The 18,844-nt window shown below is 39.5% G+C and overlaps 2 protein-coding genes across 3 annotated transcripts; one reads left to right on the top strand and one right to left on the bottom strand.

Moving 5' to 3' along the window:
• Positions 1-61: 61 nt before the first annotated feature.
• CCT5 (chaperonin containing TCP1 subunit 5) lies at positions 62-8,634 on the bottom strand. The gene is made up of 11 exons (XM_068931399.1): positions 8,341-8,634; positions 7,538-7,598; positions 7,269-7,433; positions 6,621-6,819; positions 4,847-5,039; positions 3,885-4,034; positions 3,447-3,566; positions 2,822-3,007; positions 1,698-1,835; positions 1,248-1,428; positions 62-337 (listed from the first exon to the last, which is right to left on the bottom strand). The coding sequence occupies exons 1-11, from the start codon at positions 8,443-8,445 to the stop codon at positions 210-212; spliced, it is 1,626 nt and encodes a 541-aa protein (XP_068787500.1). The 5' UTR covers positions 8,446-8,634; the 3' UTR covers positions 62-209.
• On the top strand, positions 8,571-17,397 carry ATPSCKMT (ATP synthase c subunit lysine N-methyltransferase). Of its 2 annotated transcripts, none has more exons than XM_068931406.1 (5): positions 8,571-8,698; positions 9,328-9,611; positions 11,674-11,811; positions 13,014-13,064; positions 17,034-17,397. In XM_068931406.1, exons 2-5 carry the CDS (start codon positions 9,333-9,335, stop codon positions 17,199-17,201), a joined length of 636 nt encoding a protein of 211 aa, XP_068787507.1. In that variant the 5' UTR covers positions 8,571-8,698; positions 9,328-9,332; the 3' UTR covers positions 17,202-17,397. The 2 variants fall into 2 exon arrangements, with proteins under 2 accessions (XP_068787507.1, XP_068787506.1); XM_068931405.1 differs by lacking the exon at positions 8,571-8,698 and adding an exon at positions 8,893-9,029.
• The last annotated feature ends 1,447 nt before the right edge of the window (positions 17,398-18,844 follow it).

Below are 18,844 nucleotides of genomic sequence, written 5' to 3'. Positions count from 1 at the left end.
ATACACATCCATCTAAGAAAATACGCAATGACACTTCTGAAACAAGTCTTGATACCAGAAGTGCTGAATCGTGTTTTATTTCCAATAATTACCCATTACAATATCTGAAACAAGAAGTGTCAAAAAATAAATAGCTGAAGATGAAGCATCAGAATACTGCCGTCTTCGCTACTGCTGTGAACCCCTTAACGTTTCTTGTTTTTCAACCTTCACTCTTCAGATTCTCCTGGTCTACGGATATCGTCAATCTTCAGAATCATTCTAACAACCTGAGTAGCCAGGGAAATCTGTTGTTTCTTACCGATCAAGGTTTCTATAACATGCTGCTGCTTCATATCTGCCAAAGGGAAGAAAAAGAATTAGGTACCCTCCTCAAAACTAAAGATAACATTCACCCGACAAAGTCGTTTGCTATGCAACTTTTCAGAATGCATTCAAATTATTACTCTTTGCCACCATTGCTGACCAATAATTTATACAAACTAGAGTTTTAAGGTCTTTGGTAAGAACCCAGACTTACAACTTTAAGATAAAAAATTCTCTTCCCAAATAAGTCCTTCCTCATTGTCCCCTTTTTTCCCTCCTGCACTCATTTTCACAATGCAGTTCCCATATAGAAACACTGAGAGTGCCCTAAAGGCACAGCAACCACTGTGGAGAAGTGAAACTGCAACAGTGGCATACAAGCACCTAACAAAAGAAGAGTTACATATTTACATAAATATAATGCCTTATGCCAAGTTCCAAAATTTACTACCTTTTTGAAAAAAAGCAGCAGAAGAGTGTGGCAAGTGTATTTCCATGTGAAAACAGAAGTCTTCCTATACAGATTACTTAGTCTGCAACATGCTTAACACGGGTCCATATCTGCACACATAGCTACGTGCACAAGACTACCTGGATATTCGACTAAACTGGATCACTCAAATTACTGCAATTAAAACATAGCCCTCCCTTACCTCACGGTGAGTGATTTTTACTCCTGTACCACAACGTCAGCAATATCTTCAGCTAATCTTGCAACCAAAAAAGCATTCATGCAACTATGTTTCTTCCTCTGTGAGGCACGCATGCATTGCTCCTTCCACTCCCCCCTCCCTCACGCATTTATTATGACAAGGAGCAAGAGTTCTTAACTGAAGTGATGCATAGGTTAAAGAGGCCTGAGAGGCAAAACAGTGTACTTTTAAATTTTTTGGGGAAAAAAACCTTTCTGTTGCATGCCTTCACCACAACACGCTTCTTACCATTTGTTCCTTTCTGCAAACAATCAATGCCGAGAGCAGGATTGTTTTCTTTCACTTGTCTAGCTCGCACTTCAGTCATAGTCTGTATTGGATTCATACCACTGTTCTCAGAAAGGGCCATAGGAATTACCTCCAGGGCATCCGCAAAAGCTCTCATAGCATACTGCTCCAAAGATGGACACTAGGAAAGCAAAATCATATTGCTATTATTACAGTGTTGGCAAAAGCAGCTTTTTATACTAGCTATAAAAGTGTACGTAAGAAATGCAGAATTTTTCTGTGAAACACCTATCTCAGTACCCAGAAGATATTTTTGCGAAACAAAAGGCAAGCAAAACTTTAGCTCTGGTTATCCGTGAACGTCAAAAATTCATTAAGATCCACTTTTGGGAGGCTCTTTAACATGCACTTAATTCTAACTGAAGAAAGTTGTAAAAGTTTCTTTCTTACCTTATCTGCTGCTTCACTGACAGCCAAAGCACAAGAAATTTCAGCTGCACCACCACCATATACAATCCGATTATCACGAACAAGGTTCCGGATTACACACAATGCATCATGAAGAGATCGTTTTGCTTCTTCAATGATCTTAAATTATAAAATAGGATATATAATATACACAAATGAAGTCTATAAAACTGTATTTGCTAATACAGAAATAGAAACTGCAAGTAAATCAAAGAATCTCTTAACAGACCTAGGCTACATTATATCAAAATATAAAATGCTAGATACATAGCAGCAGACAAAAAAAATGCACGCCTTTTCAATGCAATTTGTTGCATCTATGAATTGAAAATCTTATCATAATAGTTTTTGTAAATCTTATTGTAATACTTTCTGCAGTTTCAATCTTGCATATTTCCAAGATAAGAAACACATTTATATGCCAGCGTTATTTTCAGGCTGGACTTTGTGTCAACTCCCAACCTTAATAAATGTAGAAACATTTCAGAAGTTATGCTAATCTTTTAAAGAAGTAATTTTTAAAGACGTAATTTTTTTTCCCCCCCTCAAAAAACCCTCCTCAAACTAGGGAATACATTCTTTGCTTCCTATGTTTTTCACTCAGAACAGGACTTGATCTGTTCCAAATATAATTTAACACTAACGGTGCAACGAAGAATCAAGTTAAGTATATTAGCATTCAAAATGCTCTTATTCTGTTTTTGTTTTTTTAAATAGACTAAATCAGAAAAATCACATACATATGTGACATAACTGACATATATAAATGTTAAAACCTAATCTGGCAAAACCACTAATGCATCAGGAGTGAACCTTCCATAAGGGCAAATGAGACCATCCACAAATAAAGTTATTTCTGTATTTATGAACTAGATGGTCTAATTAATAACACCGAGACATCATAAAAAATTCATCCAAAAGCATACAGGGCGAATCTAACTGTACCTAACAAGCAGTCATTGCTGATTACATCAACTCTGCCCTCTATTCGTACACACTCCAAGTAAAATTTAAACAGAAGAATGAAACTGTTAATATGCTTTTGAATCAACTTGCACATTCAGCAACCAACTGATCAAACATCAGTAACAAATTAAGTATCTCACCATTTTATTTCCTCCTCTAATGAAAATGGTCACAGCTCTAGAATTCTGACATTGTTCAATGACAAGCATTTTATCCTTTGTTGTTCCAAAGGAGATCTCTCGGACAACACCAGCAAAACCCAGCTTCTCAGCTGTGAGTTCACAGAAGCGAGGAACAATGCGCCCCCCAGTTGCGATGGCGATTAACTGAAATTGAACAACCATCAATTATTTTGAGAAGACTTTTTCCTAAAGTTTTTGTAACACTCAAAACTAGGGGAAGGGAATTTGTCAGGTGCCCACTTCCAAAACGTTATTTTCTCATCACTTCAGAGGAGTATTTCAGGTGATGCCTTGTTTATGGAGAGCAAAGAGTGAGATTAAGAGCAAAAACTTTCCTACTCACGTCAAACTTATAATGGAAATATGCATGGACTACAATTATAGACCACAATCCCATTCATTCTTGATTCTTCCCACAGACCCCCCAGGGATTTTTGCTCCAATAAGATAACAATAATTTTCTGCACATACGATAATGCAGTTCTCCCCCTTAAAGTCTGAAGAATTTAATCAATACAGCTTATTAACTTAACAAACGTATGAGGAACTGGTATAAAACCTTGCTTTAGAGAATTTTACTTACTTCTATTTCAGGCCCGCCAACCCAACGAACAGCAGGTAGCTCATTCTGAAGCAGCAAGTGATTTGCTTCATCATCAAAACCCCACTGGCAAATAGCAAGGTTTGCACCAGTGTCTTTTATCTGAAAGCAACACATAACAGCAATCTTTTGACCAGAACTAAAACACAGAAGTGAAAATCAGAGAAATTGTTTCTAAGTCTTCTTCTCAAAACTCAGTTCTCTGAGAAAGAGTTGTCTGGTACATATAGAGATGAAGCAAATTTTAAACCATGGCTTACGTTACTTGCATAAACTTAACTTTTGTTCGTAGTCTTACAACTGCTCAGAAACATGTTGCCCACCAATGGCATTATTAGCTCATTTGCAGAACAGATCAAAGTATTATGCTGTTTTGTTTAAACCCGAGGAAAAACAGATAAATACTCCTAAAGACTCTACCTGTTTCACCATCTCCTCAAATTTCTCCTTTTCATATTTCTGCAGTGCCTTGTAATCTTCCACAGATGTTACATCAAGCTTATGCTTGGTTTTAGGCTTAGGTGGTTCAAACGGACAAGTAAGGATTGCAATTTTAGCATCTTTAAGTTCCTAAACAACAGCAACAAAAAAAACGTTGAATTCTGACCTCAGCAATACACCTCCTTCCTGTACTTGCACAACAAAGACATATGTTAAAATAGTAGTAATAGGAGGAATCTTGAAGATCATTTGACTGATTCTAAAGTGAGAGTAACTAAACCCACAAATTTCTGTGACAAGTCACACATCTATTTAAGCCACATAAAAGAAATTCCACATCTTCTCAAGATACTGCTTAAATGCGTAACAACCTTCACCAGTTGTTTCTGTCTTTCTTAAACATCAAACCTGTAAGTGTATTTCTCCTCCTAATCATAGCAGCCATGGAGAACACTATGTATTCGCCTTCTTCACAGCCATCTTTTGCGTATTAAAAGATTGGTATTTTCCACAAGTCTCCCTTTATAGGATATTGGTTGCAAACTATTACAAAAATATTTTTTAGGCTCGTAGAAGTTCTCATTCTAGATTCACATGCAACATCCGATACATTTAGAATAGGTGCTAAACTCTAACACAGCCCATCATGCTACACTCTGCAGATGATTGTTTCTACTTCAGTACAGAACTCTGCACTTTTCCTCACTTAAGCGCGCAACAGTGTTTTCCCCCAGAACATTTCTCACGTTCTCAAGACTACTTGAATTCTACCTTGGTTCCTCCAACACAAATAATTTAATGGTCCTCTCCCCATTCGAGAAAATGAGCCAAAAAAGAAACCAAACCAAACCACAACACGTTTAAATACCTAAGGAACACTCGGATAGCATTTGAAGCGACGTATTTCAAGATTGTCTTGTTTAAACACACACATCACTTACTTTAGGCATCTGTGGATGACTGAAATCTTTATCCACAATCACTCCTTTAATCAGCTGTGTATCTTCCAGTCTGCCCCCCACTTTGCCTTGTACTTTGATCAGCTCAAAATCGACATCTTTGCGTTCCATATCTGCTACTGTCAGTACAGCATTTACAGCAATTTCTGCCATTTGTCTGTGACAACGGTTAACTCTAGATTTAAGCAAATTATAATAAAGTTGCATTATATTTATACAGTATAGAGCTAGAAAAAAAAGAAAATAGTTCCATCAATACTGCGCAAAAAACCAATGTAACTAAAGCTTAAGACTTTTGTTCACTGCAGGAGAAAAGTGGTTCTGGATTGTTTGTTCACAGCAATAAGAGAGATGTTATATACGACAGAAAATAGAACACACAATTTAGTTTGCCTACATACTCTTCTTGTACATACTCTCAATATGTAGACTTGGGACACAAACGAGCAGAACTAACCTGCTAGCAAGAAGCTTTCAAGTCATACAAACACTACAAAACACTCTTATGACAAGTCTGCAAAACACACTCGCATATATTTTCTGTATTAACTTACAGCATCTTTCACCTTGAGAGACATCTCACTGAAGAGATGCTACAAACAGCAAACAAACTCCAACACACTGAAGCACTCTCCTTCTAAACTCTCCTACAGCGATGAAGTCAGAAAAATTTTAAACATAACTGCATTCATTAAAAATGTTATAGCTTGGAGGAGGGCAAGTGTGAAACAGTATTATTAAGCACCAGCCAAGTCAGTCAACAACTTTCCATAATTTCTGTACAGGTGATACGATCAAAACCACACAATGGGTTGAGAAAGAGCAAGGAGAACAGGATGGGAAATAGAGAAGAGATAGAAAATGGCATTCTCATGCTACCTCCCTACATATTTGAGTGTCTATCATGAGATGCTACGCAACAGAAACTGCAATTGGCGAAAACTTGTGTTCCATAGCAACTAAAAATGGGAGACTTCCGTTTTTCTACTGTGCTGCTTTATGCCATCTCATCTTCTTGCTTCCTTACATCCAAGCTCCACAGTAGCATCCAAGAAAGTTGCCTAATGTCCAAAGAGTAACAGACAAAAAACAACCCCCTCCTCCCCAAAAACACTAACCAGGAAATGAGATTAATGCTTCTTTATCGTGCAGCAAGTGTGCTAGAATTTGTCTTGAAAGTACTCTTACAAAGTCTCTGATACAAGATGTTTGTAACAGTCTTAATACTTACAAGGGACTATACATACTGAGCAAAAGAAGATTAAATCACTACTACAGGATCAGCCAACTAAAAACATGCTCTTATGGAAGCATAATTCTGAAGTTACTCTATGTCACCCAAGGTGAGATGGACTGAGCCACTGGGAAGCTGGCTAACTCTACAGTGAAAAATGCTACAATGGAAATGGAAACCAGAGTTTTACATCTGCAATCTGAATTTGTATCTACTTGAAGAAAAAAAAATAATTTGCACTTCTTTCAGCTATACTGTCTTTTAAAAAACTCTGAGCATGTAGTTTTTAGTAGTGAGAGTCAACAGACATAACCAATTAAGAAAAAAAAAGATAAAGAGTCCATTGAGAAATTGGCCAAAAAAAGTCAAGTAAATATGAAAGAGCATTTAAGAGCCACTCCAATAACATAAATAATATCACAATCCATCAAAATATCAAGTAAAAATCAGGATTTCTCCTTTCAATTCAAAGTGTTTTTAAGGAAAAAGGCAACTCTTGTTGTGAACTTTTCATGAACTTACACTTTAGAGCCTAGAGTTGTCTTTGCTGTCTGGATCAGAGGCTCAGTATTCTGTGGATCAACGGGAAAGCTGTCACTGATTTTGTCTAGATGTTCAATAGCAATGCGAGCTGCCTGTTCATAACCATCTGCAATTCTGATAGGGTGAATACCACGATCTAGTAGCTGCTCTGCCTGTTCCAACAATGCTCCAGCCAGAACTATAAAACAAAATTTAAAATAAGGTTTACACTTCCACAGATTGAGACATCATTTTTAACATATTAAAAGAAAAAAATTACACCTTCAGATTTTGTTTCTGTTCTCTTTCAATCTTTGTAGAAAGAAGACTGTATTATTTTAGTCTAAGAAGAAGCACAAGGATCAAGGTGGGACAAGAAGAAAGTCATGCAAGAAAAACCTCTGAAAGTAGAGGGAGGACTTTCAACACTAACTTCAAATGCACCCACACGTTAAAAACACACAAAACATCTTTCTGATTAACACTTCAGTATTGTTGTTAATTCCTGTATTAGGAACCTTTTAAATATTTAAAAATACCTTACAGAAATGGTATATTTACAATCAAACATCACCATCTCTGAAATTAGTTCAAGAAACTTGATTTTAAAACTGGAAAAGTTACGCTAAGTTTAAAATGTTTTCTTACCAACAACTCCCGTAGTTCCATCCCCAATCTCATCATCTTGAGATTTAGAGAGCTCTACCATAAGTTTAGCTATCTGGTGATCCACATCCATCATGTTTAGAATAGTAGCACCATCATTTGTCACAGTCACCTCACCATCCTTGTCTACCATCATTTTATCTAAACCTAAAAAAAATTCACAGCATGAGGGAAAAGCCAAAAAACAAACAAACAAACCCCAACAACTTAAAAAATTACTAAAAGAATTTTTAAAATTATTTCATCATTACCATTGGGCCCAAGAGATGTTCTCAGAGTATTTGCCACAGCTTTTGCTGCCATTATGTGAGACTACAAAACAAAGAAGCAGTAAGTTACATCATTATTAACACTCCCAGAATCGCAGCATTAAGCTAATACAGAAAAAGAGCTAACTGAAAATTAGGTATTACAATTCAACTAGAAGCAGCCAATTTTAAGTAAGAACAAATTGAAACATGCACACTGCCTTTATGCCAGAAACATCTCCCATGCCGTTTCTTCACTTACACAGTTAAAGCTTGCAATAGTAGAGGAGCAGCTAGAACGATTTCTTGGCGCGTTTAAAGCAGCAGTAACAGATGCAAATATCACGGGGGGGGGGGGGGGGAAGAGGTAAGAGTAGTTTTGCTGTACTTCTCTGTCATTATTTTACCGCACACCCGCACACAGTGCTTCTGAGGCCGGCATGGCCTGACCCGCTGCCTGCGGGCCGGGTTTAGCCGTGGCCTTTCTTCGGAGCAACACCGGCCCTAGCCTTCAGAAGAACGGCGCCCCACGAGGAGCCTCCCGGCCCGTGGAGGACTGCGGATTCCCGGCCCCAGGGCCGATGCCTTCTCCCTCCCTCCCTCCCACGCGGCCGGGCCCGGGCTAGACTGCGGTCCCGGCGCCAGGGAGGGGAGCGGGGTGCACAGGCAGAGGCGCCACGCCTCAGCAGGCTCCATCCCCCGCCACGAGGCCTAACGGCTCCCCTCCACTGCCGCACGGCCATAACGGCGGCACGGCCCTCCCCACCAAGGCTCACGGACGGAGGAGCGCCCGCTCGCACACCCACCTTGAGCGCCTCGAGCCCCATGAGGCGCGTCTTGCGCTCCTGGTCCTTGAGGATGAGGAAAGGCCGCCCATACTCATCAAACGCCAAGGTCCCCATAGCCGACATGATGGCTCCTGCCCGCCCAGCCAGCACGAGCCGAACCGCACCGCCGCCGCCGCGCCCAGGCCGCGCTGACGCAGCACGCCCGCCCGCCCGCCCGCCCCCTCGCCCCGCGCCTGCGCAGCCGACACCGCCGCGACACCTTTCACAAGCGCAACCTATCTGGCGCCGGCGGCGGACCTTTCTGGAAGCGCCTGAGGCGGGTGGGGGCCGTGCGGCGCTGGCGGCGCGGCCCCGGGCAGCTGGGAGATACCATTCGGTAGAATACGGGGAGGAAGCGCCCTGGCGGTGTACCCTACCTCTGCAGCGCCAAACCTCTCCTTACGATGCGCAATCAAAAAGCTTCCCCCCCCCAATTGATTTAAGTGGTATCGTCCTCCAGTATAAGTATTTCCGGGTCAAAGCCTGCAGCCGGTCTGGCGTGAGGTTTTCCGTTAGCGGCGGGGAGGGGGGAGAAGGTGGGTTCGGCGGCCGCGCCTGCGCCGTGGCGCCCGAGCGGGCGGCGGGGGTGCTGCCGGGCTCCTCCTGCGGGCGGGAGAGTCGCGCCCGGCCCGGCCCGGCCCGGCCCGGCCCGGCCGCGTTTCGAGAAGGTTCGCTCGAGCCGAAGAGCGGGCGGGTCGGCGGCGTCGGGTGGGAGCCGCCGCTCCCTTCACGGCTCCTGCCCCGGGCGGGAACCACCAATAATAACTGCCCTTCTTCCCTCCCCCCCTAATTATTATTATTAAATAATCTAGTAGTTTATCTCCTCAAAAGCAGCATCCTAACTTCTCCGTAAGGCCTAAGAATCAGTTAACGGGATATAAGACCTGCTGCTGCCTTGTCTGTTAAACAAACGTATAATAAAGCGATTTGCGTGAGGAAATACTCTTCGGTAATGTCTGTCCTCAGGTGCGATGCCGGAAGCGCTGCGGCAGGAGGGCCCCCCGCCAGGCCTGCCCGTGGGCTCTGAGGGCAGCTCCAGAAGGAGGAGCTGGGGGCTGCTGGTTACTGGTGGCGTCGGCGGGACCTTGGTGGCCTTGTATGCCGTTGTCACCCCGTTTGTCATGCCAGCGCTGAGAAGAGTTTGCCTGCCTTTTGTTCCCGCAACTTCAACTCAGATTGACAACGTGCTGAAAATGTTAGGGAACAGAAGCGGCCCCCTGGTTGACATTGGGAGTGGGGATGGCCGTGTTGTAAGTTATGGAGATCAGCTTCCTTCTATATAATCCCCCAAAAGAGGGGCAAAGGGTTTCTATAGTGTAGTGTGTCTTCTCGTATTTATGAATGTCTTGTCTCTGGCATTTAATATTATGTAAATGCGCAAAGCCAAGACAAGTTTATATCTGATTAGCGTAAGCAGTGAATGTTTTTGTCCCAGGCTTGCCTTCAGCTTGACAAGGTATCGTGCAAAACCCTAACCTCATCCTCTTGGTTGGAGGGGACTGTACAGTGTGCATTCACCTAGAAAGGTGTGCTCAAAGTACTAGCTCCTTAAGAGCTGTGGTTCCGTGTGTTTTTGTAGCCGCAGTATGTAAGGCTGCAGGTTTAAACAGAGCTTGAAACAGTGCAGGGAGACATCATGCCTGGCAACTTTTGGAGCTGCTGCTCTGTGCTTGTTGCATAAAGGTGATAAAAGCATGAGAGAGTGAGAAACAAACAATGGGTTAGAAAAGAAAAATAACTCTATCCTTAAAACTGTAGTTTTCATACCTTATGTGCTTTGTGCAGTGCAGGCTGCCTCATTTTAAAATGGGTATAGTAAAATGAGAATCATTTTAAAGAGGAATGAGAATTACTGGAGGTATGGAAAGGCTTCTGTACTGGGCGTGATCAGACTTTCAGTACAGAACTTAGCTGAAGGATGCTTCCATGTGAAAATGATATAGCAGAGACAGTTTTGCTGGGCTCATATATTTTCAGTATTACAGCAGCTGTTTCTCAATGTCAGTTTTTATGCAGAAATATTAAGGCTTTCTTCCAAGTAAAGCAAGCTGTTCTGTGATTGAGCTCAAGTACCTGACCCACCTGGTTTTGACTAGGTACTGATTTTATATATGGGTGACTAAATGCAGACTGAACGCTACTCTTGAGAGCCAGGTGCTTAAAATTGCATGCAGTGATGCTTCGTGTTGCCCTTGAGTGTTTGTCCTCAAATTAAGTTGAGTTTTGTGTTCTGATACTTTTGAATGTTTAGTGCTTTTTCAGGTATAATCTGTAAGTAAATGCAAACATATCTTTATTTACAAACATGGTCAAAATGTTGGATTTTTCTAGCATGTTTACAAAGGCTGAGTGCATGATGGAAAAAGCCCTTTTCCTAATAATTAATGTGAAACACACTGTGCCATAGATACTGTCTGCAAATTTTATTAAGAAATATTTACTTCCTCCTTGACTCTACCTTACCTATTCTGTAATTCGTAATTAGTCATACTTTTCCTGAATGATACTTGACAGTAACCTTTCAAATGACTTAAAGCTAGATTTTAATGTTTCTACTAACTTGTGCCTTTTTGTTTTGTGTTTTCATTGAAAAAGTTCTGAAAAATAATCGGATATTAATCTGTAGCTGGGAGGCAGTTGCTGTACAGGTTAACAATTCTAAATACCAGGATCTTAATTTAAATGGGTGCATTTGAAAATCAACTTGTATTATCTGAATTACCTGTTGCTATTTAAAAGTATATATGAAGTGTAGCATTAGAAGAAAGCTCTATTGTGATATATTTGTTTTTAGGTAGGTCAACTGTTTATTTTCATACTCTATCTATTAGTAGGTCATTTTGCCTCTGAATCAGAGGTATCTCAAATGCCTACCTGGTAATGTGTTTGAAATAAGCCAGGTCCTTTCATTTTGAATGTCTAGGCGTTTCTGCTTGTGTGCTTTGATTGTCTCAATGATCATCTGCAAGGTAATGTCATGAGTATGTTAAATTTAACTTTTGTATAAATTACAGACATACTGCAAGTTTACAGCTTAGTCCTGTGCAGATTTAAGTGGTTTGTTTTGTTCCTTTGAATAAATCTATTAATTTCAATATGACTAGTCAGAGTAGTAAAATGCAGTTTGTATGAGCTTTTGTTCATGATTTTGTACTACCAGTGTGTCTGGAATGCAAATCTGTGTGTCTTGCAAAGTGCATTTTGTTGATTTCTATTGTAAATAAAATTATCTTCTTTATCCTATTGAGACTAATACATCTTTTAGCATTCCTTCCCTTCTAGAATGAAGGTTTTCTTTATTTTTTTTTGTAGGTAATAGCTGCTGCAAAAAGGGGATTCAAAGCTGTTGGTTATGAATTAAATCCCTGGTTAGTCTGGTACTCCAGATACCGTGCCTGGAGAGATGGGGTACATCGGAACACCAAATTTTATATTTCAGACTTATGGAAGGTAGGTGGTGAAACGCGTAAGAATAAATGAAATTGGGATTTGTGAGGAGAGTATGGAGTTTTCTCTAATTCGGAGATAATTCCCTAAAACCACTAGAATGCGTTCAGCCACCAGATACTTGCTTCCTTGGGCCTTGAGTAAAGTACTTAACATCCGCAGAAAGTAGGCTCACAGCACAATAAGCAGCTTTGTTGGTTTTGTGCTTCAGTGACACGTGCTGTCCTTAGAGACTGCTCTCAGTATGGCAAAGGCGTCTTGCGCATACTACTTCGTGCCTTTCTGTTTGGTGAATGATGTGGGTCACTTTAGTATCTAGCTTCACTGAAAGCTGATTCTTTGAAGTCAGTAAGAAGACTCTTTTATTCACCTCGTGCTAATGTGCAAGATCATGGTCTCATTTGACGTTTCATTAAATGTGTGTTCTTTTGTAACTGTGCAACTCTTAATTTTTGAGAATTGCTTTAAGATCACTATTGCATACATGTAACATTTTTTTGACATACGTGTTCACTCATTTCAATCAAACTGCTGCTTTGATGAGACTATTTTTCTGTTGTATTTATGCCTGGCTCTGCCCTGCTAGTTCTATTGAAGGGTTTTTTTTTTGTTTTGTTTTGTTTTTTAAAACACTGACACATTGTAATGGGCAACGTGGATACAAGAAAGTGGATACGAGAAACTTGGCAGGCAGAGTGTGAATATACTGTTTCTAATCTTTGTTCAGAGACAAGCATGGAAAACTTCTGACAGAACTAGGGATAACCTAGCCATTGGAACATCTAGGAAGTTTGAAGTCTAGCCGGCCCTTAACAAAAGGGGAGTAATCCTAAAACATTCCTCATTTTAACGTATGTGAGGGTTGTAAAAGAAACTTAGCCATAAGTAAAACCATGTAGGTATCTTCTGAATTGGGGAGTGTGTGTCTGAATTGATTTTTTTGCATGTGCGCTACTGGAATTCATGCCAGATTTTTGACCAGCTAGTAAAAGCTTTCTGCTACTCAGCAATGTAAGGTGTCTTGCATAGGGGAATTTGTGATGCTGACATGATATGGGATCTCCTTTCTTGTTTTTGGTCTTAAGCCCAAGGATTAGTTTGAAAGGAATGTAGCTAAAAGCCTTTGGGAAAGAATGGTACCAAATCTTCCAGTTATTATATATGCCAATTGTCTTAAAAGACTTACACTCACTTTTTTTTTATAGGTTTCTTTTTCTCATTACACGAATGTTGTTGTCTTTGGGGTACCTCAAATGGTGAGTTTTACTTTTTTTTTCCATTATCTAACTGCTTTAATATCAAGGCATTCAGTGTTAGTAGACTAATTTTAAAAAAAATGAATCAACCTACAGAATGTCAAAGGTAGTTGCTAATATTTTGATATATTCCATTGTTGCCTACTAATGTTCATGATGAAACCGGTACAGCTTGTAGCAGGATTGAGAGTGGAGCTCTAAAACCATTAGTATGCATTTGAGATGTATTTATTATCCAGGAGGCCTGAATTTTAATGAAATTCAGAATCGGAGTGAAACTACTGTACTTGTCTTTAGTTGCTTGGGAAAGGTGATTGGTTCCTAAAAAATTTGTTTTTTCATACTGAAAAAATGAGAACTTTTCAGGGGGAGGATAGAGTGGGAAATTGGCGACAGCTGATTTCTCTGAACTTTTTAGTGAAAGAAATATTGAACTTCACTTAAATTCTTCTCCAGAATCTGAATCACCTCCAACAGTCTAGCAGCTGAGATATTAAAATAATCCTTTCTTGCGTGTGATAGATTAGGAGGGGTTAGGAAGGGAGAGAAATACTTCTAATAAAATTGGTAGAATACAAGTACACAAATCCTTTGCTTTTTGGGAAGACTTTGTGTCTGATGTTTGTCATGTCCCTTGTGAAAATGCATTGTTCAAAATTGCTCTGGAAATTGTGTTGCCTAAAGACTGCTTCTGTGGTGTAATAGACACATTTAGTCAGGTTTTACATTCATCCTGGCTTTCCGCTTTATCTGATTTTCTTTTTTCTTTCTACTAGAAGGAAAAGAGAAAAAGGAACATTTTAGTTAAATTTTCTTGATGTTTCAAATTATTCCTAGAGCCTTGTATGTAATTTGAATGCATATGGAGGAATGAAATGCAGATATATCTATTTTTGTATTGCTCCTTTCCATCTAAAGGCAGATGTCTTTGTGGAATGAAATGAAGAGCTTTATGCAATACTATACCATTCTGTTTGGTCTGATAATGTTTCTCTAGTAAAAACAGGAAGGTGCAATGAGAAATGTAATAATGCTTCCCTACTCTTGTGTTTTTTCCTTAATAGCAGTGGAAATAAATACTTAAGATTCAAATTATAACTCAAATTGAAAACTGAAGTCGAATGCATATATATATTTTTTAATATTTGTGTAGCTGGCATATTAGCAAGAACTATTATGCTAGCTGTACTATAAGTATTCCCAAGTGTTGCCTATCGTGTGTTCTTTAGTTGGACTTCCAGGAGGGGGGGCGATATTTTCAAAGTTTGTATCACTGGGATATTTCTTAATAAAAGTATGGAATATGTGGTTGTCTGCAGTTGTGCAGTAGTTGTCTTTGAAACAGTTAATCTGAGGGGATTTGGAGCACCTTTGCTGTAATGAGTGATTTTGGATTTGCTCACTGATTCATTTGAAGATCAAGATATGAATTTGCAGTCAGAAATTCTGCAACTGTACTGAGGGCAAGAATGTAGATGAAGAAAGACAATCCAGTAAAGCAGAAGTAAATGCCCTGGGAAAACGTGAGCAAGCTTAGTAGACCTGCTGTGTAAACTTAAAATTAGTAGCCTGAAGTGGAGTAAATTAGTAACTGTTATGGGGCTTGATAGGATAGAAGGAGCAGCTACAGATCTCAAAATAACTTTACTTGAGTAAATTCAGTAAATACTAGGTTAGATTCTTCCGTTTAAAAAATACACTCTCATAAGTGTAATAGACGCAAACATATGAACTACTATGTTTCATGAGAATTAAATTTGCTCGTAATCCTCTTTAAATTTGCCTTGGCAGTTGTGGGTGCTTAGCCTCCTGAGTGATTAAATTGATTTTCTAGAAGTTTTAATGCATTTTCTCTGTTACTGAGGGCAATAGATCTCTTTAGCTTATTTAATAATACTGGTCTGAGATGATGCTGTCACACTGCTTTTATTTCACATCCGAGATTAGCTTACAGAGCTTGCATTTATTGATCTTCAAAGACGACTGCAAGACCTCTCTGATCTTGCAAGCATCCGGGGGAGGTGTGTTTGAGTCACTGAAGAGAGAATTTTTTTTTGTTCCGAGTGGGATGACTTTTCTTAACATGTGTTGATGTTTGCAACTTCTGTTGTATTTTAACTATATAAGTACTGTACAAAAGGTCTGCAAAATTTTCTGTCTAGTAAACATTGAAAAAAGTCTGATATAAAATACAGTACCATTACAACAGCTAATGTTACTAAGAGATTTAGGTTAAGACCTTCTTTGACTTTAGTTCAAGGATACAGCACCTCTTGGCTGAACTATTAATAAACTTTTCTAATTTGAGCTAATAGAGACATGAGACATCACCAGTCTTCATAATTATTGATTAAAAATTAAGCTAGGTCCATATTTATGAACTGTATCCATTTCCATAACAACTGAGTTCTTCCTTGTCTGATGTCAGTTTGAGATACCAAAGTGGTCTTGTTTTGTGATCTCTTATTCCGAGATGCCAAAGTGGTCCGATTTTTCTAGTTTATTTAAGGTACAGTAGCAAAAATGTTTAAAAACGTTTGCTGTGTGGACAAAATTGGAGCACAGAATACTTGGAATATGTATACGTTCAGATGTAACTTTTGTCTATTAGATCTATGAATATCATTTTCCTGAAATAATTTATTTTAAGCTTAAATTTAGCAATGGTAAGATGTTTCATTAAAGGTACACCCTGCATGTCTGTGATAGTGGAAGCTATGTCCAGCCTTTGGAAATGTTTTCTTTAGTCAGTCTTATTTTCTGGTATGTTCTGTACTTTTTGGTTTGCATTTTTTTTATTTTAAATTGTGTGCTTCCTGACTTAAATTAAACTGTATTTGCAAATAATTGCTCATATCTTATCCTTTTAATATCTAAAGGTTATGCCATGATATCAAAGCAAATAATTTTTACATATATTAGAAGTAACTTGCAGAAGCTTGCTGCCATAATTACTCCCTAATACCACGTGTAGAATAAAAGGAACTCCTAATGGATGTGCACTGATCTGCTTAAGCATAGTATCAATCTTTTCCAAAGGACAAACATGACTAAAATCTATCAAGCTTCATTTTTCAGAGCACGATCACTCTCTGTGGTTTGAAAGAAATTCCTTTGAAATCTGCGTGTGTTCATTTTTCACTTAATCTATACCAAAATTTTCCAAGTATTTATTGGAGACAGAGTATCTGACTGGGCAGGGTGTTGCTCTATGCTGGCAGAGTAGTGGTATTTCCTCCCCCCAAACCCCACTCTCCTTAACTTTGTAGATAGAGGAAACTAGGCTAAGTAGGTCTTCAACCAAGCAGAACTGTGTAGTGGTACGTGCTGTTCATACAGTACCGCTGCCGTGACTTAGGTGTGTATGTTAGCAGACTGGAGTCAACAAAGCTCAAATTCTATAGTATTAACACATACTTCATCATTCAGTAGCACCAAGCAGTTTGTTTGGGGTTGGCCATACGAGATTTTGCGTGTCCCGAGATCTGCCGTGGGGTAAACTAGAAATCGCGAAAGACATTGGCTTTTGAGTATCTCACAGTGGTTCATACGACTTGTGGTGAAGTAAAAAAGTATAAATTCATGGGGCTAAATTCTTTCTCTTTCTCCGAAGAATTCCAATAGGGAAAATTATGAATTGGAACTTGCAAAGTCTTTCCTTAACTTCTCTGTGTGTGGTTTTTTGTTTTGTTTTTTAAGCTAGGGGTTTACCTACTATTCCTGATGCAATTTTTAAAAGGATTAGGTAAGAATTTTTGATCTCACAGTTCAGAATAGAGCAGCCATTTTCTAGCTTTAGATGTTCCTTGTCAATCCAGCAAAGCCAGAATATATATCATGAAAATTGTCCTAAAATCATTTTTAAAACTTCTTCAAATGTTGGACTTGTCTTGAATGCTTGAATTGGATTCTAAGGAGAGTGCTTTTGTGTTGTACTGCTTCTGAAAGCCTTTTGATGTTGCTCCACAGATGCCACAGTTGGAGAAGAAGCTAGAAGAAGAACTCAAGTGTAATGCCAGAATCATTGCCTGTCGTTTTCCTTTCCCTTGCTGGATCCCAGATCATACCACTGGAGAGGGAATAGATACTGTGTGGGCCTATGATTTGAAAGCGTCTAATGGATGTGAAACGAAATGATTGGAAATTACACCAAAGACAGAATTCTGAACGTCTGATTTGTTTTGTTTTGAAATTTCAGGTTTGACTTCATCTCCTAGAAGATAATATTAATACTAAATAGTGAATATGTATGTATATGTCCTGGAGTTATAAAGTAACACTGAGGTATGTTACTGATTACTGGAAGGGAAAAATAATAAAAAAAATAGTGAAACACGTAGTTAAAGGACTTTATGTAATGTAGCTGCTTTATGTAGTTAATTTTTACTAAATGCATAAAAGTCCTTTATGAGAAAGCTTTCTAGAAGTAGAGAACTTCAGTTTTGAAAATAAGGTAAAAAAAAGTCACTACTGTTAAGCAGAGCATATAGCAGTTAAAAAGTTCTGTTTGGCTTACTTAACATGTATAATCTTTCTGGTCCTACTTAGCATTCGTTATTGGTGTTAAGTGATGTGCAAGCAGTTCCTCAAATGAGCAGTGGTTCCCAACTGTCTTCACCATTTAAGCCCAGCGAGCGTAATGCTGCCCTTGTTTGGCCAAGGGCTGCATATATCAAATAGTAAACCAACGCATTTCAGTTTGCGTTACAGTTTAGCTTTGAATATTTGCATTTTAAGGATATAACAAGTCATTTTTCGCTAGCACGAGTGCAGTCCTTGGTTATATTAATGTGTTTTTATTTAACTTGTGTGAAGACAAAACTCCAAAAATGAGCTCTTAAGAACTCTTACTGGTATAAGCCTTTGCAAGTGACTAATTTTTCTTAATATCTCTGATTTAGAAAAGGTCTCAAAAGTCAGCTACGTGACAGTCCAGTGTTACTACTTAGTTTGCTCAAACCTTGGATAAAGTATATGTGAGAGCTGCTTGCTTGGATGTGTCATGAAGGCCTTCTCTGATTCCAGAGGCAGTTGGTCTGGCTAGTTTGCTTAAATTTGATTAGACCTGATGTAAATTTATTGTGGGATTGCCAAGGAGGTCCTCAGTCAAGCCTTTTCCCCTTTAGCTTTTCTGAGCTGTATCATCTGGTGAGATCTCCTAAACTCATGGCATCGCTGCATGGCTTTTCTGCGCAAGTGTTGCAAGCTCTTCCTGTCAGCCTCATGAAGTTCAGCAAGGGAAGACTAACAGTCCTGCACCTGAGATAGAGTAACCTGTGCAGTAGTACGGATAGGGCACCAACTAGTGGAAAGCACCTTTCTAGAAAAGGACCTGGGGATCCTGGCTGAACAACAGGTTGAATGTGAGCCAGCAGCAGCAGTCAAGGCCAACCCTTTATTGGGTCATGTTAGCAGGTAAGGGAGGTGTTTGTTCCCTCTCTTTAGCACTTGTAAATGTGCATCTCAAGGTACTGTGTCCTGTTTTGGGCTCCCCGCTACAAAAGAGACCTTGACATTCTGGAGTGAGTCCAGTGGAGGGCTGCCAAGAGGGGCAGGGAGCTGGAGCACGTGGTGCTCAGGGGGAGGCTGAGAGAACTGGGTTTCTTCAGCCTTAAAGAGAAGGCTGGGAGGTGGGCAAGAAATCTTAGTTGTCTTTCTGCTGTACCTACTAGGATGGTGCAGGGAAAAGAACCAGGCTCTGGAGGTCTGTGGTGATAAGACAGGAGGTGAAATTTTGATTAGGCGCTAGGGAAAATGTTTTCACTGTTAGAATAGTGGAA

The sequence above is a fragment of the Struthio camelus genome, chromosome 2, assembly GCF_040807025.1.
Source record: "Struthio camelus isolate bStrCam1 chromosome 2, bStrCam1.hap1, whole genome shotgun sequence".
NCBI lineage: Eukaryota > Metazoa > Chordata > Aves > Struthioniformes > Struthionidae > Struthio > Struthio camelus.
The sequence above is the reverse complement of the archived record's forward strand: the minus strand, read 5'-3'. Positions and strand labels throughout refer to the sequence as shown.